This window comes from Somniosus microcephalus, chromosome 4 (assembly GCF_052327205.1).
Source record: "Somniosus microcephalus isolate GS21.2 chromosome 4, FLI_Smic_1.0, whole genome shotgun sequence".
Lineage (NCBI taxonomy): Eukaryota > Metazoa > Chordata > Chondrichthyes > Squaliformes > Somniosidae > Somniosus > Somniosus microcephalus.
The window spans coordinates 143,785,796-143,811,001 of record NC_140990.1 but is presented as its reverse complement, the minus strand read 5'-3'; the positions used below and the strand labels follow the sequence as shown (position 1 = coordinate 143,811,001).

Genomic DNA, 25,206 nt, shown 5'->3' with positions numbered 1-25,206 from the left:
GAGTGGTTTATAAAAGGCTGACCTTTGAGACTTCTAAAGCCTTCCTCCCCGGCTGCAGGTTTGTCCCAGGCCAGTTGCCCTGAGTTTCCCTGGGGGTGCTGGGGACTGAGCGGCCCGTCCACCTGTGGACTGTAAACTGACAGAGCAACCTTCCCCGCGCCGCCCCCTTTGGGTAAATACATGAAACTCGAGGCGGGCGGTCCGGAGCTTCATAAACCCGCTCCAGGCCGCTCCAGAGGACTTTGCGTGGCTAAAAACCAGCAGGAATCCAGCGGGACTGATCTCCACGGCCTTCGCCACCTCTACCGTTCCTCTCAGTCGCTGAATCCAAGCGGTGAAAGATGAAAACAGGCCTCACTGTGTGTATCACCAAGATGAGGGGATTGGGCAAAACACTAGACCAACACGTTGTGATGGTGCAAACTCTTCTCAATATTTAATGAATTTAGCAATTACAGTAAAGGGATATTTCACCACATTCTTCAACTCCTCTCTGAATTTAGTCTGGGTCACGGCATAAATAAACGTGTTGGTGCAGGAACCCAGCAGCTGAAGCATAAATCCCAGTTCCTGTACATATTGAGGTAGATGCACAGGCATCAAGTCTAACTTATACAATCGGCTACACACAGAATACAACAGAAACACTGCCCATAACAGAATAAAATTCCCAGATATAACAAACAGTAATATGATGGATTTTCTTCGCTTCACTATCTCTGGGTCACTGGGACTCTGCCCGCTGCTGTGGGCCCGGAGTCTCCTGCGGACTCTGCTCGACACTAATACGTGTCTGACGGTTAAAGCATTGACCAGCATAATCAGAACAAATGGAGCAAATGGGGTTAAAATATAATGAAGTAATTCAATTACACCCCATACTGGTGACTGAATAACTTCCAATCCTACATCACAAAACCAGGGATAATTATCAAACGTATATCCACCTCCATACATAAAGTACCAGAAAGTGTTCTTTACACAGAACAGCACACTCACTGTTCCAAGAACCACAGCCGCCGTTTTCTCAGTGCAATATTTTATTTTCATCTTCTGACAACAAATGGCCACAAATCGATCAAAGGTGAAAGTGACTGTGAACCAGACAGAACAGTCTGTGACTGAGTAAAGCAGGATGGCATGGATATTACACACTTTAATCTTCCAAATGAACTGAAACTGAGCCCAATAACGAATAGGAATCTGCCGGAATATGAGATCAGTGATGACGACCAGTAGGTCCGCCGCTGCCATGGACACCAGGTAACAGGTGACACATTTGGAGAGACCGCACCTTCCCCGAGACAGAATCACAATCGTCACTAAGTTCACTGTAAGGAAGAGAAAAACAGGGAAATTATTCTTCAGACTGAGAGCAACAACAGCAATGATCGAATTCAGGGTGAAATGTGCAGCGTTATTATTGAATCCAGGGACACACTCTAATGACTTTACCAGTGTCAGTACGTTCTGCTGGAGAAAGGGTTTATAGTAAAACACCGCCCTGGTGTAGCAGGAAACGAGCTCCAATTCCCCGCCTGGATGGTGCTGGCAGTTGGAATCGACAATGGCCTCAATGACCTTGTGTTAGGAACGACAATAACCCAGGGTTTCTAGTCCTCATTACTCTCCAGTGACCCTGCTGGAAACTGCGCATGTGTGCACCTTGGAGAAGAATGTTTAGGCTGGGCTGTGATTCGCTCCAAAGGGAACTGGTTCACTTTTTTTAAAGTTCACTTCGGTGGAAAATCAGAGGCCAGTTTTCGAAAAAAACAACGAAAGTCTTGTTTCCCAAAGCGTTTTACATCTAATGAATGATTTTTGAAGTGTGGCACTTACTGTATCCTAGTAACAGATGGCATCCCTATTAGATGCTAGGGAAATTCAATAATGAATTGAAAAAACATGTAAACAAACAGTGAATCCGAGCGGGACACGGGGCAATAGCCAGGAGCACTAGAGAGTGCGCAGTGCCCCCAGTGGCAGTCTGGCAAGCAGCGGAACAATGAATCAGTGGATGGGACTTGTGGGTGTTGGGTCAGGACTGAATGATCCAGAGGATGGGACGTGTGGGTGTTGGGTCAGGACTGAATGAACCAGTTGATGGGACGTGTTGGTATTGGGTCAGGACTGAATGAACCAGTTGATGGGACGTGTTGGTATTGGGTCAGGACTGAATGAACCAGTTGATGGGACGTGTTGGTATTGGGTCAGGACTGAATGAACCAATAGCTGGGACGTGTGTTTGTTGGGTCATGGACTGAATGAACCAGTGGATGGGACTTGTGTGTGTTGGGTCAGGATTGAATGAACCAGTCGATGGGATGTGTGGGTGTTGGATGAAGACTGAGTTAACCACTGGGAGGGATGTGTCGGTGTTAGGTGAAGATTGAATGAACCAGTGGTGGCAATATTTTAAGTAAACCAAGACTGAAAATAATTGTTAACAAAAAATGATTCAGTCTGTAATTAATTTCACAGCAATTTGCAATAGAAAAGTAAAAGCCCTTTGGATCCAAGGGAAAATGGCAAGTGGGATACAAAATTGGCGCAGTGGCATGAAGCAAAGGGCAATGGTCGACGGATATTTTTGTGAGTGGAAGCTGTTTCGAGTGGGTTTCCAGTACTCGGTCCCTTCCTATTTGTGGTAAATATCAATGATTTAGACTTCAATGTAGGGGGCATGATAAAGAAGTTTGCAGACGAGACATAAATTGGCCGTGTGATTGATAGCAAGGAATCTATCTGTTGACTGCAGGAAGGTAGGAATGGAGTGGTCAGGTAGGGAGAAGAGTGACAAATGGAATTCAGTCCAGAGAAGTATCAGGTAATGCATTTGGGGAGGGCTAACAAGGCAAGGGAATTCACAATAAATGGTAGGTTACTGAGAAGTGTAGAGGAACAGCGGGACATTGGAGTGCATGTCCACAGATCGCTGAAGGTAGCAGGACAGTTGGGTAAGGTGGTTAAGAAGGCTTACGGGATACTTTCCTTTATTAGCCGAGGTATTTTAGCCGAGGTATAGAATCTAAGAACAGGGAGGTTGTGCTGGAACTGTATAAAACACTAGTTATGTCACAGCTAGAGTACTGCGTACAGTTCTGGTCACCACATTACAGGAAGGATGTGATAACACCAGAGAAGGTGCAGGGGAGGTTTACGAGGATGTTGCCAGGACTGGAGAATTTTGCCTATGAGGAAAGATTGGATAGGCTGGGGTTGTTTTCTATGGAAGAGAGGAGATTGAGGGGAGACTTCATTGAGGTGTATAATATAATGCACGGCCTAGATTCAGTGGATAGGAAGCACCTATTTACCATAGCAGTGAGGTCAATAAGCATGGAGCAAAGATTTAAAGTAATTTGTAGGAGGATTCGAGGCGAGCTGAGCTGAAATTTTTTCACCCAGAGGGTGGCAGGGGCTTGGAACTCGCTGCATGAAAGGGTGTTAGAGGTAAAAACGCTCATCTCATTTAAAAATTATAACAGCAAAATGCTGCAGACGCTGGAAATCTGAAATTAAAACAGAAATTGCTGGCAATACTCAGCAGGTCAGGCAGCATCTGTTGAGAGAGAAACAGAGTTAACATTTCAGGTCGATGGCCCTTCGTCAGAACTGGTTGGTTCTGACGAAGGGTCATCGACCTGAAAAGTTAACTCTGTTTCTCTCTCAACAGATGCTGCCTCACGTTTAAAATGTACTTGGATATGCACTTGAAGTAACGTAACCTAAATGGATTAAGAGCTGGAAAGTGCAATTCGGCTGGATAGCTCATTTTCGGTTTGCACAAACATGATGGGCCATATGGCCTCCTTCAGTCCCGTAATTTCTATGGTTCTATACTTCTATGCTTATAGAGCGGCTTTAATAAGGGGAAAACACATAAACGAGAATTGAATGCTAAGCCGAAGATAGAGAGATTAGGTCGAGTGACCAAAAACCTAGGTTTTATGAAGGGCCTTAACAGAAGAGAGGCAGGAGGAGGGAAAGAAGGATTTAGGCAGCAAATGACTGAACATGAGCTCTGGGCGGCTGAATTCTTGGCCGCTGCTAGTGGAGCGAAGAGAGAGGAGGGTGGGCAAGAGGTCTGGGGTCAGGGGCAGACCATTGGAGTGGGAGGAGAGTTTGAATGGAGTTACAGGAATGCAGAGTTCGTGGTGGGCAGGGCCGCTGTATGGCTGGATGAAGTTACAGAGAGAAGGATCGGCAAGACCATTAAAGCGTTTAAACAGAAGGATGAGGAGGTTTAATATGAGGATTTGGGGCACCAGGTGCCAATGATCCGCGTTGGCGGTGAGGGGGGTGCGGGACTTGGTGTGGTGATGGGGCAGTTATATACTGCCGGGTGGGAATCCCTTGGGAATCCAAAGCATCGGCTCTGGAGCTCATGACGTCTCAAGGTTTCAGGTCAAAGAAACCTGCTGCCGATGAACTGATAAAATTCACTTGGAAGTCTCTCTCAGGGAAGCAAGTTCCCAGAATGCACCCTGGGTGCGGGTTTCCAAGCCCAACCCTAAGAGTGACCTGGAGTACCACCGCTGGCTGAGCTGGGGGAGTCCTGAAGGTAACAGCTTCCAGACTGGGCCTGTGTTAGTTGGTGAGGGAACCACCACAAGGGAGTAACCTACTTGACCTGATCTTCTACTAACTACAAGTCACAGAATGACTGTCCACGATAAAATTAGTAGAAGAAATGGCTGCACAGTCCTTGTGAAAACAGCATCCCATCTCCATCGTGTGGAGCTCCTCCATCAAGTAGTGAGGTGGAACATCCAATGTCAGAGGGATGGATCAGTTACCCCCACAATGGGCCTGCACCAGGGTCAGTGGGATGGATCAGTGACCCCAGAATGGGTCTCCACTGGGCGTTGTGGATCACAAGCAGCAGATTAGTAAACTACCACAATCTGCAACCTAATGGCCTGACACATCCCTCACTCCATTATCACATTCATGCCATGAAATCAAAAATAAAAACAAAAAATGCTGGAAACGCTCAGCAGGTCAGGCAGCATCTGTGGAGAGAGAATGATAAAGTTAACAATGCAGGTCGATGACCTTTCCTCAGAACTGAGCCATGAGACCAATCGTAATTCAATGTAGAGGGAGGTGCCGGGAGCAGAACCAGGCACACCTTAGATTGAGATACAAACCTAATGAAGGTATCACACAGTGCTATCTGCACACTAAAGACCAAAGGGATCAGGCTACCTGCAGAGTTATGTGGTCCCACAAGAGGGGATCAGAGCAAAACTCTGCAGTTCAATCATACCCAGTGAAGATTGGCGGTGGACAATTATGTAACTGACAGAAGGAGAAAGCTGCATAAACATCACCACCCTCAAACATAGGGAAAACCTGCACTGATAGCACGAATGGAGTTCGATGTGATTGAATGTCTTTTCTGTCAAAAATGCTGAATGGATGGGCCAGGTTACTCCTCCTGAGATCTCCCCATCACAGAGAACAGCACCCAGCTAATGCTTTTCAGTCCACGTGATGTTCAGATGCAGCTGAATGAACTGGACACAGTGAAGGTTGTTGACCCTGACAACATCCCGGGTGTAGTGCCGAAGACCTGCACACCAGAGTTCGCCGCTCTCTTCGCCAGCTGTTCCGGTGATGTCACTGACAACAACAACAAAAGCAACAAAGCACCTTTAACGTAAATAAACGTCCCAAGGTGCTTCACAGGAGTGTTAACAAATAAAAATTGTCACCGAGCTAAGTAAGGAGATAATAGGACAGATGACCAAAGGCTTGGCCAAAGAGAAAAGTTTTTAGGAGCGTCTTAAAGGAGGAGAGACTTTAGATGGGGATTTCTAGAGCTATGGCCTGGGCAGCTGAAGCCACGGCCATCAAGTGTGGAGTGATTAAAATCGGGGACTGCAAGAGGACAGAATTGGAGGAGCGCAGGGATCGTGAAGTCTTGGAGAGCTGGAGCAGGTTACGGAGATAGGGAAGGGCAAGGCCATGGTGGGATTTGAAAACAAGGAAAATAATTTTTAAATGGAGGCATTGCCTGGCCGGGAGTCAATGTAGGTCAGTGAGCACAGGGGTGATGAGTTAACAGAACTTGGTGTGAGTTTGTTTATGGGCAGCAGAGTTTTGGATGAGCTCAAGGATATGTAGGGTGCAAGATGAGAGGCCAGCCAGGAGAGCATTGCAATAGTCAAGTCTAGAGGTACCAAAGGCATTAATGAGAGTTTCAGCAGCAGATGAGCTGAGGCAGTGGCAGTGGCGGGTCGTAGAGGTGGAAGTAAGCTGTCTTAGTGATGGTGCAGATATGTGGTCAGAAGCACAACTCGGGGTTAAATATGAAACCAAGTTTGCGAATAATCTGATTCATTCTCAGACAGTTGCCATGGACAGGGACAGAATTGATGGCTCGGGAATGGAGTTTTTGGCGGGTACCGAAGACAATGGCTTTGGTCTTCTACGTATTTATTTGGAGGAAGTTTCTGATCATCCAGTACTGAATGTCAGAGAAGCAGTGAGACCAATCAGAGATAAGTCATTGAGGGACTCCAGAGTTAACGGTGAGGGAGCGGGAAGAGAAGCCATTACTGGAGGTTCTTTGGCTATGACTGGATAGATAAGAATTGAACCAGGCGAGTGCAGTCCCACCCAGCTGGCCGACGGTAGAGAGGCGTTGGAGGAGGATGGCGGGGTCAACAGTGCCAAAGGCTGCAGACAGGTTGAGAAGGATCAGGAGGGTTGGTTACCACAGCCGCAGTCACATTGGGGTTCCATTTGTGACTTTTATAAGTGCCCCTTCAGTACAGTGACAGGGGTTAAAAACTCATTGGAGGAATTCAAATATGGATTTGCAGGAAAGATGGACATGGATTTGGGAGGCAACAACATGTTCTATGATTTTGGATTGGAAAATTTGAGATGGGGCAGTAGTTTATAGGGACAGAGGAGATAAGGGTTGGTATTTTGATGCGGGGGTGTGATGACAGCAGATGCGTGGGGGAGGGGACAGAACTCGAGGACTGGAAATGGTTAACAATACTGGATAACATGGGGGCCAGGTAGGGAAGTTGGGCAGTCAGTGGTTAGGTGGAAATAGGATCGAGGGAGCAGGAGGTGGGTCTCACGGACAAGATGAGTTCGGCAGGGGCTGAGGCGAATGAGGGGAGAAACTGGAACAATATGCGTGTTCAGGGCTATGGTGGGTGTACTTTAAGGGAGGTTTGGCCCAGTGGTCTAGGGAAAGGGAGGGAAGTGTCAGAGGCAGCTGAACGGATGGTCTCAATCTTTGTGACAAAGACGTTCACGAGGTCCTCACACTTGTTGTTGGAGGTGAAGTTGAGGACCCGATAGTGCTTTATGTGATCCAACCAGATCAGGCGATGAATGGTTAAGCTACTTGACTGCCATAGTCATTCATGTATGTGTCGCTTGGGCTTAAGGAAGTGGAGGTGAGGACCATACCAGGGGGAATGACCAGAGAGAGTCAAGGTTTAATGGGGACAGGGACATCAAAGGTGGAGGTGAGTGCGTGATGGAGCAGATCGCTAGCTGCAGAGAAGTCGTGGTAAATGGAGCGCCAAAGACTGTAAAATTGGAATTTGAAATTCAGCGTGAGGCATGTCCCTCACCTAGTTTTCCGGTTATGATACTGATATCTACCAGACAAAGTGAAAGATTGCCTGGGTGTATCCTATAAACAAAGTTGTGGCAAATATGAAGAGATCAATTACTGCCCTTCATTTTTCTATGAATTATAAGTAAAGTGATTGAGGAGTCATAAGTAGTGCCATGAACTCACATCGACCCAGTAATTCCCGGCTCACTGATACTCAGTTTGGGTCCTGCCAGAGGCACCCGAATGCAAACTTCATCACAGCCTTTATACAGACATTGTTTCAATGGGGGTCTAAGGGGGGAATTCTCCAATGGCTGAGGTCATATCTGCTGCAAGGAAAGTGGTCGTTGTTGTCATACCTCAGGGAAGTGTCCTCAGAGCAACTACCTCCAGCTCCCTCATCAATGACGTTCTGCCATCATAAGGTCAGGGGTGGGTCCACTCACTGATGATTCTGCCGTTTTTCAGCGCCATTTACAAAAGCTCCAACAGCAGGATCGGCATAACATCCAGGCTTGGGCTGATATGCGGCATGTAACAAGCCAGAGGCATAAGTATTAGTTATATTGATCAACACAAAGATCACCCACCTCCCCTTGAAAGTCACCGAGTCCCCAATCATAAACACTTGGTGATCACTATTGACCAGAAGCTGAACAGGACAAACCATATCAACACTGTGACTGCAAGAGCTGCGCAGGGGCTGGGCAGGGGCTGGCCAGGGGATGGGCAGGGGATGGGCAGGGGATGGGTAGATCATGGGCACTCTGCGACGAAAAGCAGGTTAATAGATTGGAGAAATGCTGATTTTGAGGGGCTGAGAATAGAAATTGGGATAAAATGGGCAATAATATTGGCAAATAACGATATAGAACAGAAATGGGAACCATTTAAAACGGTGTTCAACAGAGTGCAGGAAAAATATATTCAGCTAAAAGGAAAGAACAAACAAAACAATCTTGAGACTCCGTGGATGATTAAAGCGATAAGGGGACAGATGAGGGTAAGGAAGGAGGCACACATTAAGTACATAGACAGCAGGGGAGTGTATGATAAAGGAGAATAGGAAAATATTAGGAGAAAAGTTTAAAAAATCAATTAGGGAGGCAAAGAGGAACCCTGATATTAAATTATCAAGGAACATATAACAAAATAGTAAAATATTTTACAGGCACATCAATAAAAAGGAAGGTTGGGATGGAAATATGGCCATTAAGGGACAGGCGGGATAATACCACAGGTAGCAATAGAGAGATGGCAGAAATATTAAATAATTATTTTGCTCCTGTATTCACCAGGATGGTAGAACAGGTGGACATGACATTGGATGATGAGATTAGTAATGAGATAAATGCTTTCAAATTAACAAAGGGGGTATTATTTAATAAACTAATCAAACTCAAAGAGGGTAAAACCCATGGTCCAGATGGATTGCATCTAGGCATTTTAAAAGAATCTAGGGAAGAGGTAGCAGAGGCATTACTATGCATATTTAATAATTCGTTAGAAAATGGTATAGTGCCAGAGGACTGGCAGGTAGCTAACATAACCCCGACATATAAGAAGGGGGATAGAACATGTCCAGGGAATTATAGATCAGTCAGCTTAACATCAGTGGCAGGAAAAAAATGGAATCCCAACTAAAGGAGAAAAAAGAAGAATGTCTAAAAACCAAAAATATAATAATGAGTAGTCAGCATGGATTTCAAAAGGGTAAGTCTTGACCAGCTTTATTGATTTTTCTGAAGGATAACAGAGAGAATAGACAATGGTAATGCAGTAGATGTAATTTAACTGAATTTTCAAAAGACCTGATGAGTAAGGTCAGAGAATACGGTGTCAGGGGACAGGTGGCAGAATGGATTGCTAGCTGGCTTCAAGACAGAAAGCAGAGAGTAGGAGTAAAGGCTAGCTTTTCACAGTGGCAGAAGGTGTGTCGTGGTGTTCCTCAAGGATCAGTACTGAGGCTACTGCTGTTCACAATTTACATTAACGATTTAGACTCTGGAATCAATTGTTAAATTCGAGGATGAAACCACATTGGGGGGGGTAGTCAATGCTGAGGAGGACTGCAGCACATTACAGGAGGGCATTAATAAACTTGCAGAATGTGCATATAATTTGCAAATGAAGTTCAACACGGATAAATATAACATTTTGGTTTGGAAGAATAGGCAGTTCACTTATCAATTGGAGGGTCCGAGTCTCGGTGGGGCAGAGGAACAAAGGGATTTCGGAGTACAAATACACAAATCAATAAATGTTGCGATACAGGTTAGCAAGGCCATTAAAAAATAAAACTAAGTACTAGGGTTTATTTCTAGAGGGATAGAATTAAAACAATAGTAGTTTATAGTTACTAGGGTCTTTTCTGGTGTAGCAGGGACTGTAGGTAGACTATACAAGCACCTTAGAGATATCTTAAATTGGTGATAGTGAATTAATTTAAGTTAATTAAAGGGTAAGCCATGCAAGGAGAGCCCAGCCCCGTGTTATGCTCCTCTTGCTCTATGTGGGAATTCAGGGACACTGCCGGTGCCCCTGATGACCACGTGTGCTGGAAATGCATCCAGCTGCATCTACTAGCAGACCGCATTGAGGCGCTGGAGCTGCGGGTGGATGGGTTGTGGAGCATTCACAATGCTGAGAGGGACGTGGAAAGCACGTTTAGTGAGTTGGTCACACCGCAGGTAAGGGCTGCACAGGAAGAAAGGAAATGGGTGACCACCAGGCGGAGCAATAGAAGCAGGCAGGTAGTGCAGGAGACCCCTGTGACCATTCCCCTCTCAAACAGGTATACCGATTTGGATACTGTTGAGGGGGATGACTCACCAGGGGAAGGCAGCAGCAGCCAACTCCCTGGCACTGGGGGTGCTCCTGCTGCCCAGGAAGGGAGGAAAAAGTGTGGGAGAGCAATAGTGGTAGGGGATTCTATAGTAAGGGGAACAGATAGGCGCTTCTGTGGCCGTAGACGTGAACCCAGGATGGTTTGTTACCTCCCTGGTGCCAGGGTCAAGGATGTCACTGAGCAGCTGCAGGGCATTCTGGAGGGGGAGGGTGAACAGCCAGAGGTCGTGGTCCACATAGGTACCAACGACATAGGTAAAAAGAGGGATGAGGTCCTGCAGCAAGAATTTAGGGAGCTAGGTCGAAGATTAAAGAGCAGGACCTCAAATGTTGTAATCTCTGGATTACTCCCGGTGACACGTGCTAGTGCGTATAGGAATGGGAAGATAGAACAGATGAATGCATGGCTAAAGGGATGGTGCAGGAGGGAGGGCTTTAGTTTCCTGGATCACTGGGTCTGCTTCTGGGAAAGGTGGGACTTGTCCAAGTCGGACGGTTTACACCTGAACCAGAGGGGGACCAATATCCTTGCGGGGAGATTTGCTAGCACTGCTTGGGGGGGGGGGTTAAACTAACTTGGCAGGGGGATGGGATACAGAGTCGAGCTATAGTAGGGGGTGATTTACAGCCAAATACGGAGGAAAAAACAAGTTAGCTGGGAAGGCAGAGCAAATATGTGAAGGCAAAAGGGAATATGGCAAGGCTGGAAGGCATCTACAGGTAGACTACCCTTTATCCGGACTTCCAAAAACCGAAACCCTCTAAAAACCGAAGGTTTTTTCGTTCAGCGTAAGTCGTGCGTACGACCCCCCGCCGACCCCCCCGACCCACCTTCCGAAATCAGAAATTCTCCTTTATCCGAAACTCGGCTGGTCCCGAGGTTTTCGGATAAAGGATAGTCTACCTGTATTTTAATGCAAGGAGTCTTGCAAATAAGGTGGATGAACTGAAGTTGTTGTTGAACACATGGGAGTATGATATTGTTGCTATCACAGAGACATGGTTGAGGGAGGGTCAGGACTGGCAGCTCAATATTCCGGGGTAAAGAATCTTCAGGCGAGACAGAGGGGGGTGTAAAAGGGGAGGGGGTTTGCAATATTAATTAAGGAGTCAATTACTGCTGTAAGAAGGGATGATATATTAGCGGGTTCCTCTAATGAGGCCATATGGGTAGAACTTAAAAACAAAAAGGGGGCAAGCACTTTGCTGGGAGTCTACTATAGGCCCCCAAACAGTCAGGGGGAGATAGAGGAACAGATATGTAGGCAAATCTCAGAGAAGTGCGAAAATAATAGGTTAATTATAGTGGGGGATTTCAACTTCCCCAATATTAATTGGGATAGTCAGAGTGTGAAAGGCTTAGAGGGTGCAGAATTCTTAAAGTGCAACCAGGAGAGCTTTTTGAGCCAACATGTAGAAAGTCCTACAAGAGAGGGTGCGGTACTGGACCTAATTCTAGGGAATGTAACTGGGCAAGTGGTGGAAGCGTCAGTAGGAGAGCATTTTGGCGACAGTGACCATAATTCGGTGAGATTTAAGGTGGTCATGGAAAAAGACAAAGACGGCCCGGAAATAAGGGTTCTAAATTGGGGGAAGGCCGATTTTAATATGATAAGGCAGGATCTGGCCAAAGTGGACTGGGAGCAGCTACTTATAGGAAAATCCACATCAAAACAGTGTGAGACTTTCAGAAGGGAAATAGAGAGAGTACAACGCCAACATGTTCCTGTAAAGGTCAAGGGTGGGACCAACAAGCAAAGGGAACCTTGGATGACAAGGGATATACAAAAATGCATTAGGAAAAAAAGGGGGGCTTTTGGCAGTTACAAAAGACTAAAGATGGAGGAAGCCCTGGAGGAGTATAAAAAGTGAAGGGTCATAATTAAAAAAGAAATTAGGAGGGCGAGAAGGGGCCATGAAATAACACTGGCGAGCAAAATAAAGGAAAATCCTAAGATGTTTTATAAGTATATTAAGGGCAAGAGGATAACCAGGGAAAGGGTAGGACCCATTAGGGACCAAAGTGGCAATCTGTGTGTAGAGCCAGATGATGTAGGCGGGGTTTTAAATGATTTTTTTGTATCTGTGTTCACTATGGAGAAAGACGATGTAGACATAGAAATCGGGCAAGGGGACTGTGACATACTTGAACATATTAGCATCGAGAGGGAGGAGGTACTCGCGGTTTTAGCAGGCCAAAAAGTGGATAAATCCCCAGGCCCGAACGAGATGTATCCCAGGCTGCTGTATGAGGCAAAGGAGGAGATTGCAGGGGCTCTGACACAAATTTTCAGAACCTCTCTGGCCACAGGGGATGTACCAGAGGACTGGAGAACAGCTAACGTAGTACCATTATACAAGAAGGGTAGCAGGGATAAACCAGGGAATTACAGGCCAGTGAGCCTAACATCTGTGGTAGGGAAATTATAGGAAAAAATTCTGAGGGACAAAATTAGTCTCCACTTGGAGAGGCAAGGATTAATCGGGGATAGTCAGCATGGCTTTGTCAAGGGTAAATCATGTCTGACAAATCTGATTGAATTTTTCGAGGGGGTTACTAGGTGTGTGGATGAGGGAAATGCTGTGGATGTGGTTTACATGGACTTCAGCAAAGCTTTTGACAAAGTCCCGCATAGGAGACTGGTCAAGAAGGTAAGAGCCCATGGGATCCAGGGTGCCTTGGCGCGTTGGATCCTGAACTGGCTGAGTGGCAGGAGGCAGAGTGTGATGGTCGAAGGTTGCTTTTGTGACTGGAAGCCTGTGTCCAGTGGGGTACCTCAGGGATTGGTGCTGGGTCCCTTGCTGTTTGTGATTTACATAAATGATTTGGATGAGAATGTAAAAGGTATGATCAGTAAGTTCGCAGATGACACGAAAATTGGTGGGGTGGTAAATTGCGAGGAGGAAAGCCTCAGGCTACAGGACGATATAAACGGGTTGGTCCGATGGGCGGAAAAGTGGCAAATGGAATTTAACCCTGAAAAGTGCGAGGTGATGCATTTTGGACGGACAAATAAGGCAAGGGAATACACAATGAGTGGTAGGACCCTAGGAAGTACAGAGAGTCAGAGGGACCTTGGTGTACATGTACATAGATCCCTGAAGGCAGCGGAACAGGTAGATAAGGTGGTTAAAAAGGCATATGGGATACTTGCCTTCATTAGCCGAGGCATAGAATATAAGAGCAGGGAGGTTATGATGGAGCTGTACAAAACGCTGGTGAGGCCACAGCTGGAGTACTGTGTGCAGATCTGGTCGCCTCACTATAGGAAGGATGTGATTTCTTTGGAGAGGGTGCAGAGAAGATTCACCAGGATGTTACCGGGGATGGAGCGCCTCAGCTATGAAGAAAGACTAAACAGGCTGGGGTTGTTTTCCTTGGAACAAAGAAGGCTGAGAGGGGACCTGATTGAGGTGTACAAAATGATGAGGGGCATAGATAGGGTAGATAAAGCGGAACTTTTCCCCTTAGTAGAGGGGTCAATAACAATGGGGCATAGATTCAGGGTAAGGGGCAGGAGATTTAGAGGGGATTTGAGGAGGAACTTTTTCACCCAGAGGGTGGTTGGAATCTGGAACTCACTGCCTGAAAGGGTGGTAGAGGCAGGAACCCTCACAACATTCAAGAAGCATTTGGATGAGCACTTGAAATGCCATTGCATACAAGGCTATGGACCAAATGCTGGAAAATGGGATTAGACTGGACAGGGATTGATGGACGGCGCAGACACGATGGGCCGAAGGGCCTCTTTCTGTGCTGTATAACTCTATGACTAATAGTGAAGTTATGCTAAACCTGTATCGAACATTGGTTAGTCCACATTTAGAGTACTGTGTACAGTTCTAGTTGCTGTATTACAAAAAAGGATATAGATTCACTGGAGAGGGTGCAGAAAATATTTACCAGAATGATACCAGAAATGCGAGGGTATACCTATCAGGAAAGGATGGACAGGCTAGGTCTGTTTTCTCTTGTCTCTAATAGAGGTCTTTAAAATTATGAAAGGTTTTGACAGAGTCGATACAGAGAGAATGTTTCATCTTATGGCGAAGAGCATAAATAGAGGCCATCAATATAAGGTAGTCAGCAGGAAATTCAATAGGGAATTCAGAAGAAACGTCTTTACCCAAAGAGTGGTGAGAATGTGGAACTCGCTACCACAAGGAGTGGTTGAAGCGAATAGTATTGGTGCATTTAAGGAGAGGCTAGACAACCATATGAGGGATAACAACAGAAAATGCTGGAAAAACTCAGGTGGTCAGGCAACATCCGTGGAGAGAAATTTGAGTTGACGTTTCGGGTTTGACCCTTTTTCAAAACTGGAGAGAAAAGGGACTAGATCGAAGGCAGGGCTTTTCTTTTCTCTCCAGTTTTGAAGAAGGGTCAAACCCGAAACGTCAACTCAAATTTCTCTCCACGGATGTTGCCTGACCACCTGAGTTTTTCCAGCATTTTCTGTTGTTATTTCGGATTTCCAACATCTGCAGTATTTTGCTATCCAACCATATGAGGGACAAGGGACTAGAGGATTATGCTGATAGATTTAGATGAGAAAAGACGGGAGGAGTCTCATGTGGAGCATAAATGCATGGAGCATAAATGGCCTGTTTCTCTGCCGTATATCCTATGTAATTCCCTGTAAGGTGTCATGGTGGGGATTTAGAATGTGTCTGCACACAGCTGGAACCGTGTGAACCTGCTGCCTTCCACCTGCTGTAAGAACTGAATTATCACCAGTTGCTAAAGGGATTATCAGACTGGAAATATATAAAGATTTCATGACTCGGTCCATCGTTTTTAATCGGCTGGAATAATTTTCACCAACAGGAGATGTTGGACAGTCTGTGCGGACCTCACCAAGATCTCCTGAACTGTGTCTGAAAAATGTAAATAAATCAGTTCAAACATAACTGAATAAACATTTTACTGGAACATGTATTACAGTTTAATCTTGTCCTGAGCATCTGGAGTCAGTGACCATGAGGCAGAGCGGGAGACGGTGGAAAGTAAGACAGCTGCCTGGAGCTGAATTATTAGTGGATATTGTCCCATATTTCAGTGTATTTGTGATCTATCTGGCAGCGCTGGTTTCCACATATCATAGATATTAACTATATCCAGCGAACATTAAAACTCCTATTACCCCTGAACACATATTTCTGATCCGATACCAGGATTCAGTGCAGAGAGCAGACTGCAGGCGGTTCAATTAAGAGAATCGATCAATAACATTTCTTGTGTAAAAAAAATCAAATAACAGTCAAATCCTGTAAAAGACTTTCAGTGAAAGCAAGTCGAGAAATATACAAACTGATCATTTAACTGGGAGCAGTGAATCGGCAACTGATCAAACATGACATGGCAGAAACACGGTGCATTACCAGCCACAGAACAACAGAATTAAACTGTATACAATTAATAACCGGGTCTAAAGGGCAAGGGCAGTAAATACAGTAAAACATTGTTTACAGAAATAGTTGCTGAAATAATGGCTCACCAGGAACACCAACAGCAGCGAGGAGCGGGTAATAAATCCTTTGAACATCGAAAACTGCCCAACGTACTCGGAGTTCAGGTGGAATCTCCCAGAAAATGTAACCCATTGTCTGTGCGATCCAATAGTTGCTGTTTGTATTGGAGACCACACTCAGTCAAACACTGATGGACACACTGAAAACTGTCCCATTTATAGCCTGAGGGAGCTCTCCAGTGAGGCAATTAAGCTACACACTGACTGACATTAATTACACTCACTGAACAAACACGATGATAAAATCCTTTCACTCCATCACTTTCTATTGCAAAATATATTAAAAGCAACGTGGCATTCATACCAAGTGAGTTGATCCAAAACCAAAACATTATTTTAAACACTATTGTCAAAAACAGAAACAGTGAATCCCACAATCTCACAGAATGAATGTGAAGTGAGCAGCTTAATTTACATAATGCATGGTCAGTAAGGGTTCATGGGGGCTGATAATACAACGGTCAGTAAAGATAAGTGGGGACTGATAATGGAATGGTCAGTAAGGATACATGGGGACTGATAATGCAATAGACAGTAAGGATACATGGGGATCGATAATACAATGGTGAGTAGGGATACATGGGGACTGATAATGCAAAGGTCAGCAAGGATACATGGGAACTGATGATGCAAAGATCAGTAAGGATACATGGGAACTGCTAACAAAATGATCAGTAAGGATACATCGGGACTGATAATGCAATGGTAAGTAAGGATACATGGGGGCTGATAATGAAATGTTCAGTATAGGATACATCGGGACTGATAACACAATTGTCGGTAAGGATATATGGGAACTGAAAACACAATGGTCAGTAAGGCTACATGGGGACTGATAAGACAATGGTCAGTAAGGAAACATGGGGACTGATAACACAATGGTCAGTAAGTATACATGGGGACTGATAACGCAATGGTCAGTAAGGATACTTAGGGACTGATAATTCAATGGTCAGTAAGGATACATGGGGACTGATAAGACAATGGTCAGTAAGGAAACATAGGGACTGATAACATAATGTTCAGTAAGGATACATGGGGACAGATAACAGAATGGTCAGTAAGGATAGATGAGGACTGAAAACACAATGGTCAGTAAGGATACATGAGGACTGATAATGCAATGGTCAGTAAGAATACATGGAGAGTTTTCTGCCCTCACAGCGCGTTCCAATGCAGAGCTAGACAGATAGCTAACAACTTGATATCTTCCCATAAAAATCACAAGGCTTGACTTTTCTTGTAAAGCTTTACTGAAAGATTCTTATTGTAAAACTGAAATACAACACAGAAATGGAAGCACACATTAGTATACAAGCGCATAACTGATATGCATACACAAATTTAGGTACGCCTGAGCAACACAGTACATTTGGCATGTAAATTACCAAACACGTGGAAACACAGCTTACTGTGAATATACATTTAGCAAACTGGAAGGCATTCTCTTTAAATTAGCCTTGTACATAGCTGTATTTTGATGCACTACTAGTTAACCAGCTAGACAGAGAGCGAGCACTTCATGGCTAGCTGTGTAAGTTTGCTTACAAAGAAAAGTTACAAACTAAACATTTTCTGCAACATACAGTGTACACTAATCATTTATAACTTTCTCAAGTACTTACAGACAAATAATATCCAGGACTCAGGCATGGGAACAATACAACTTCCCAGAGCATGTGCCGCTGTAGGTCTGTAGTTTACTTTACTGCACTTACTTTGCTTTACAGCACTTTACTGCACTTTTACTGCAGTTGCTAAGTACCAAATAGCCATTGGTGGCAGCACACAATGGGAATCGACCCAATTTACTCAAACCCCTGAATTAACTGGAAAACTAACATATATTGCTACCGGGAGACAGCACACTCCCCGCTTGGTACAATTCCATTGTACCGCTACAGATACAAAATAAACCTAAAGAAAACGTCCTTTGGCTGTAAACATACTCAGAATCCGTTCTCTAGGTTTCTTCAGAAAGGAGGACTATGATCTCGGAGACTGGCCTCAGAAACACCTTGACAGTCCCCTCCTTGACAATCTTCACCTCCACCTTGCGGAACCTCTTGTCCCTGCTCGGCAGAGTTTTGACAACCAGTCCCACTGGTCTTTCATTTCTGTGTGCTTGGCTGTCTTTCAGCAAGACAACATCTCTCACTTTGACAATTGGCTTGTCTTCTGTCCATTTCATACGGCTCTGTAGGATGGACAAATACTCTCCTCTCCATCTCTTCCAAAAAATGTCTGCAAGACACTGGACTTGCTTCCACTGCTTCCTGTGCAGCTCAGCCATGTCAAAGTTTCCAGAGGGGGCTGAAATAGCACTCATCGTTTGAGTCAGGAGCATCGTTGGGGTGAGGACTGCAGGCATGTCTGGGTCGGTGGACACTGGCACCAGGGGTCTTGCATTCATGATCGCCATGACTTCAGCCATGAGAGTGCTTAAGACGTCATGTGTGAGACGAGTAGGTCCCGTCCGAAGCAGCATAGCATCCAGAATACGCCTGGCAACACCGATGAGCCTCTCCCATGAAGCACCCATGTGGGATGAATGCGGGGGGTTAAACACCCACGTGCATCCTTTCTTTTGGAGGTAGCTTTCTACCGCTGCATCGTCCATGTGGATGTCCAACTCCTTACAGGCACCCACGAAGTTAGTCCCTCTGTCAGAGCGGAGAAGTTTGGCTGGACCACGGATTGAGAAAAACCTCCTCAGTGCATTGATAAAGCTGTCTGTTGACATGGATTCGATCAGCTCAATGTGCACAGCTCTGGTAGACATGCACATAAAGAGCACCGCCCAGCACTTGCTGCCTGCACTACCTCCTCTTGTGCAATGCGTCATGATGGTCCATGGCCCAAAGACGTCAAGGCCCACACTGGTGAATGGAGGCTCTGGAGTGAGTCTGTCAGCGGGCAAGTCTGCCATCTTTTGGTCCTCTAACCTCCCTCGTAGCTTGCGGCAGGTAACACACTTGTGGATAACGGAAGAAACCAGACGCTTGCTCCCGATTATCCAGTATCCGGCTGCTCGGATAGCTCCTTCTGTTATGTGTCGTCCTTGGTGAGCCACTTGCTCATGATAGTATCTCACGAGTAGTGTGGCAATGTGATGGGTGCGCGGGATGATCAGAGGGTGCTTTTCTTCTCCTGACAAGTCTGCGGACGATATGTGCCCTCCGACCCGGAGCAAACCATCTTCATCTGTAACTGGGTTGAGCTTATTAAGTGGGCTTTGCTTGGGGAATGTCTGTCCCTCTTCAAGGCATTTGAATTCCTGCTTGAAGACATCATGCTGGACAGAGCGAATGATCACCCCTTTGGCTTGTGAAAGCTCACTTGTGCTGGATACTTCTTTAGAACATTTCCATCCTTTGCGTTCTATGTTGTCCGAATTCCACTTGAAGGATGCCTCTACATGAATGAGTCGGGCTGTGGTTTGGCAGAGTGTTCTCCAGCTTGAGAATCGTTCGAAGCGTTGTGAGCCCAACTGAGATTCTGAGGCTTTGGTGACCAGGATCGTAACTTCAGGCCGAATCTCAGTATCAGCTTCAGGCTCCACAAGGGTGAAGGGATTGGACTCAGGAGCCTCCTCTGTGTTGACATTAGACAGGAAAGAGGGGCCCGAGAACCAACTGCTTTGCTGTAGGTGTGCTGCTGGTATAGACATGGTAGCATGGTCTGCAGGGTTCAGGTCTGTGGAGACATAGCACCACTGGTCAGGGTGAGTGGATCATCTGATACGAGTCACCCGGTTGGAAACATACACATAAAACCTTCTTGTGGAGTTGTGGATGTAACCAAGTACAATCTTGCTGTCCGTGAAGAGCTTGACGGCGCCCACATCGATGTCAATCTCGTCTCTGATCAACTCGTACAGTTGAACAGCCAACACAGCTGCACAAAGCTCGAGACGTGGAATGGTGTGGGCAGGCCGAGGGGCCAACTTGGACTTCCCCATAACAAATCCCACATGGTATTTCCCATTGGTGTCAGCTGCTCTCAAGTAGGCCACAGCTCCTATTGCTACTGTGGAAGCGTCTGAGAAGATGCACAGCTCTCTTCTCTGTGTTGATGACAGCGAGCCTGAAATGTAGCACCTCTCTATGTGCAGGTCTTTGAGAGCCTTCAAGGACTCCTTCCATAGGTTCCATTTTGCTTCTTTTTCTGGGAGGTGTGGAGCATCCCACTCACTCTGATCCGATGAGAGTTCCCGTACTAATGCTTTTCCTTGCATTGTTATGGGAGCTACGAACCCCAAAGGGTCGTACAAACTGTTGACTGTGGACAGGACGCCTCTCCGTGTGAATGGCCTTTCTTCACGGGACACCAGGAATGTGAAGCTGTCTGTTTCCAGGTTCCAGGAGAGCCCCAGGCTCCGTTGAAGGGGGAGAGGATCCACTCCAAGGTGCAAATCCTTCAGATCCTTAGCACGGTCCTCTGTAGGGAAGGCTTCCATCACCTGTCCACTGTTCGATGCTACCTTGTGTAGTCTCAGGTTGGACTCTGCCAACATCGCTCTGGTTCTTGTCAGGAGATCTATTGCTTCTTCAGGTGTGGTAACCGAGGTAAGACCATCGTCAACATAGAACTGTCTCTCAACAAAATGCTTCGCATCGGAGCCATATTCTTGCTCACCTTTCTGAGCGGCTCGCCTCATGCAGTAGATAGCCACAGCAGGTGAAGGGCTGTTTCCAAACACATGGACCTTCATCCTGTACTCCAACACATTCTTGTTGATGTCGTTGTCCTCATGCCACAGGTAGCGGAGATAGTCCCTGTGGTCTTCTCGGACGACGAAGCAATAAAACATTTTCTGCACATCTGCTGTCAGGGCGACAGGTTCTTTCCTGAACCGCAGAAGAACTCCCAACAAGGTGTTGTTCAAGTCTGGGCCGCTGAGGAGTACATCGTTCAGAGACACTCCTTTACATTCAGCACTTGAATCAAAAACAACTCGTAACTGGTCTGGCTTTTGTGGGTGATACACATCGAATGTTGGCAGGTACCAGTGTTCTTTACCTTCTTCCAGAGGTGGAGCAGGCTCGGCTTGGTCGTTGTCCAGCATCTTCTGCATGAACTCTATGTAATGGCCCTTCATTTCTAGCCTTTTTTCCAGTGTTCTCCTGAGTGAGCAGAGGCGCTTCATAGCTTGTTCCCTGTTATTCGGAAGATGGCGTCTGGGAGAGTGAAATGGTAAGGGTGCCAGCCAGCTGTGTCAATCCTCCTGGTAATCCTCCTCATCCATGATGGTTAGGAAAGCTTTGTCGCCCATGGATAGTGCTGGCTTGTCATCATCCTTGGACCTTTCAAACACTGAGCATCCTAGGCTGTCTGTGCTCACAGTGAGGCCTGCCTCTTCCTCACAGGCAGAGGAGGTTGACCTATGATGCTGCGTCATGCCATCGTAGTCTTCCTTTACCTGGATCCTGTTTGGGCATGGGCTGAGAAAGGATGTGCGACCCTTGTGCAACACATTTGCTTTATAGACGTTGACACCCGCTGGTTTGTGGACTGTTCCCAGGCAAACTCCACCCACGAGGACCCATCCCAGGTCAAGCCGCTGCACATAAGGAGCATTGTGGGGCCCGTTGATTTGCTCACGCACCTTGTGCACCCTTAAGATGTCTCTTCCCAAGAGCAGGAGGATTGGAGCGTCCGGGTCCACAGCTGGAATCTTGTTGGCAACTGGCTGTAGGTGGGGCTGATGGTGTGCGACCTCTGGGGAGGGAATTTCTGTCCTAACGTCTGGCATCATGTCACACTCAATTAAGTTGGGGAGGGGAAGCTGTTGTTTCCCATCCATGGACTCAATCATGAAGTTCCCAACTCTCCTACCTGTAGTCTCTGTTGTCCCTGCACAGGTTTTTAGCGTGTACGGAGCTGCGCTGGCCTTGACTTCAAAGAGATTGAAGAATTCTGTCTTTGCTAGAGACTTGTTACTTTGCTCATCAAGCACTGCGTACATTTTGATTGCCTTCTCCTTTCTCCCTGCAGGATATGCTTTAACCAAGCAGATTTTGGAGCATGAGCGTGGGCTGCTTGCATTTCCACAAACCTCTGTACACTTGGAGGTGACTGAGGAAGATGTGCTTTTGCTTTGCTCCCCGCTATCCTCTTTGTCAACCACAGCACTCTCAGTGGTTGAAGGAGGAGGACCTGGATGCAGGGCTGCGATGTGTTTTTCACTGTTGCACTCGAAGCACTTGATTGTCACCTTGCAGTCTTTTGCCATGTGCATAGTCGACCCACAATACCTGAAGCAGATGCGATTCTCTTTCAGGTATGATTTGCGCTCATCAATAGGCTTGTCTCTAAGGCTTCGACACTTTTTGAGTGGGTGGGGCTTCTTGTGTATTGGACACTGACGATCTGGGTCATCCACTTTATTCCCAGCAGAACTGGATTGGTTGACTGAGGGTTCGGCTGGAACATCTGTTTTGTGCACGCTCACAGAGGCTTTATTGCTGTACTTTGTGGGTTTCTCTGTTCTCGAAGGAGCGTAACTGCTGGGGGTGGAGAAAGTGAAACTTGGATCATTCCTCACCTTTGCCTGTTGTTGGACGAACCTGGAGAAGAGAGAGAAGGGGGGATATACCACTCCATTGTCCTCCTTGTACTTGGATCCCTTAGCTATCCATTTCTCTTGAAGGTTGTAGGGGAGCTTTCCCACTATTGGGTTTACCCCACGAACTGTATCCAAATACGAGAGGCCGGTCAGGTGGCCTTCTCCCTTGGCACACTCCAGTTCGAGGAGAATGTCGCCCAGTTCTCGGAGCTCGACATTATCTTTGCTGGTTAGCTTCGGAAAGTCCTCAATCTCCTTGAGCAGTGCGTGTTCAATGACTTCTGGTGTCCCATAACAGTCTTCGAGACGTTGCCAAACCAGATTGAGGCCTGCTGTGGGATTGCGGACGTGCGCTGAGCGAATTCTCTTCGCCTGTTCTGATGACTCAGTTCCGAGCCACTTTGTCATCAAGTCTAGTTCTTCTCTGGCTGACAGATTCAAGTCCTTGGTGGTACTCAGGGAGGACGCTTTCCATGACCAATAATTTTCAGGATGGTCATCAAATTCTAGAAGGCCTGAACTTAACAATTCTCGGCGAATAAGGTACCTAGCGAGCTCTTGTGCACCTTGTGGCTCGGGTGATGACTGCTTGGCTGGATTGGCCGAGTGCTGTGGAGGTCTCTGCAGGTAAGCCTTACTTGTTTCTTCTCCTTTAAGCTCAGTGTCTCCAAAAACATGCTGTTTGCTACTGTGGTGAGTAGCTGGTTCTGCGTCGAGATAGCTGGATGTTTCCTTGGAGAACAATTTGGAGTGTTGCTGGACATACTCACTTGTACGTTGCACTGGACTGAGGGGCTGTTCTAGAACATATGCTTCATGGCTGGGCTCCCCGCCTTCGTTCTCCTCACCTGCTTCATAAGCTGCGGCTTCAGCTTTAGCGGCAGCAGCAGCTCTCTGGCTTTGGAGAATGTGGAGACTGGCGTCGAGGTCAGCTCTCTGCTTCATCACCCTAGCATCGTTTTCAGCGAAGGACAATTGAGCCTGGGTAGCTTTTGCCTTGGCACATGCTTTGGCGGCTGCAGAAGCTGTCGATGACGACGGTCTGCTGGACCGCCAATATGATCTACAGGATGCTTTAGAGGACTGTGACATGGCATCGTTTGCTCGGAGAGGCTCATGCTTCTCGATTGGCTGGTCGACGTCCTCTATGGTATCTTGTCTTCCTGAGCGTAGACTCATGGTAGCTGAGTGGTATCTTCTTATGCTTGAGCCCGCTGTGCTGTTGTCTTTTTACTTTTCTGCCCTCGCAGCGTGTTCTTATGCAGAGCTAGACAGATAGCTAACAACTTGATACCTTCCCATAAAAATCACAAGGCTTGACTTTTCTTGTAAAGCTTTACTGAAGGATTCTTATTGTAAAACTGAAATACAACACAGAAATGGAAGCACACATTAGTATACAAGCGCATAACTGATATGCATACACAAATTTAGGTACGCCTGAGCAACACATTACATTTGGCATGTAAATTACCAAACACGTGGAAACACAGCTTTCTGTGAATATACATTTAGCAAACTGGAAGGCATTCTCTTTAAATTAGCCCTGTACATAGTGCATCAAAATACAGCTACTAGTTAACCAGCTAGACAGAGAGCGAGCACTTCACGGCTATCTGTGTAAGTTTGCTTACAGAGAAAAGTTACAAACTAAACATTTTCTGCAACATACAGTGTACACTAATCATCTATAACATTCTCAAGTACTTACAGACAAATAATATCCAGGACTCAGGCATGGGAACAATACAACTTCCCAGAGCATGTGCCGCTGTAGGTCTGTAGTTTACTTTACTGCACTTACTGTGCTTTACAGCACTTTACTGCACTTTTACTGCAGTTGCCAAGTACCAAATAGCCACTAGGTGGCAGCACACAATGGGAATCGACCCAACTTACTCAAACCCCTGAATTAACTGGAAAACTAACATAAATTGCTACCGAGAGACAGCACAGGGAGTGATAATTCAAGGGTCAGTAAGGATACATGGGGAGTGATAATTCAATGGTCAGTAAGGATACATGGGGATTGATAATGCAATGGTCAGTAAGAATACATGGGGAGTGATAATTCAATGGTCAGTAAGGATATCTGGGGACTGATAATGCAATGGCCAGTAAGAATACATGGGGAGTGATAATTCAATGGTCAGTAAGGATACATGGGGACTGATAATACAATGCTCAGTAAGGATATAGGGGGACTGATAATATAGAAACATAGAAGATAGGAGCAGGATTAGGCCATTCGGCCCCTCGAGCCTGCTCCGCCTTTCAATGAGATCATGGCTGATCATCCAAGCTCAGTACCCTGTCCCTGCCTTCTCCTCATATCCCTTGAACCCTTCAGCCTTAAAAAATATATCTAACTCCTTATTGAATATATTTAATGAATTGGCCTCAACTGCCTTCTGTGGTAGAGTATTCCACAGGTTCACCAATCTCTGGGTGAAGAAATTCCTCATCATCTCTGTCCTAAATGGCTTACCGTTTAACCTTAGACTGTGACCCCTGGTTCTGGACTCCCCCGACATCGGGAATATCCTTCCTGCATCTAGACTGTCTAGTCCTGTTAGAATGTTATAAGTTTCAATGAGATCCCCTCTCATTCTTCTAAACTCCAGCGAGTATAAGCCCACGCGACCCAATCTCTCCTCATACGTCAT

General features: G+C 46.2%; 1 protein-coding gene across 1 annotated transcript; it reads right to left on the bottom strand.

Moving 5' to 3' along the window:
• Positions 1–422: 422 nt before the first annotated feature.
• LOC147119874 (putative G protein-coupled receptor 139) lies at positions 423–16,073 on the bottom strand. Its single transcript, XM_085985285.1, has 2 exons — positions 15,940–16,073; positions 423–1,331 (listed from the first exon to the last, which is right to left on the bottom strand). Exons 1-2 carry the CDS (start codon positions 16,043–16,045, stop codon positions 430–432), a joined length of 1,008 nt encoding a protein of 335 aa, XP_085841411.1. The 5' UTR covers positions 16,046–16,073; the 3' UTR covers positions 423–429.
• Between the last annotated feature and the right edge of the window lie 9,133 nt (positions 16,074–25,206).

Excerpts from the sequence above, each read along its gene's own strand:
- LOC147119874 (XM_085985285.1), bottom strand. The coding sequence starts at position 16,045 with ATGGGTTACATTTTCTGGGAGATTCCACCTGAACTCCGAGTACGTTGG. Across the intron at positions 1,332-15,939 it reads CGCTGCTGTTGGTGTTCCTG|TGAACTTAGTGACGATTGTG; the intron begins GTGAGCCATTAT and ends TCTTCCTTACAG.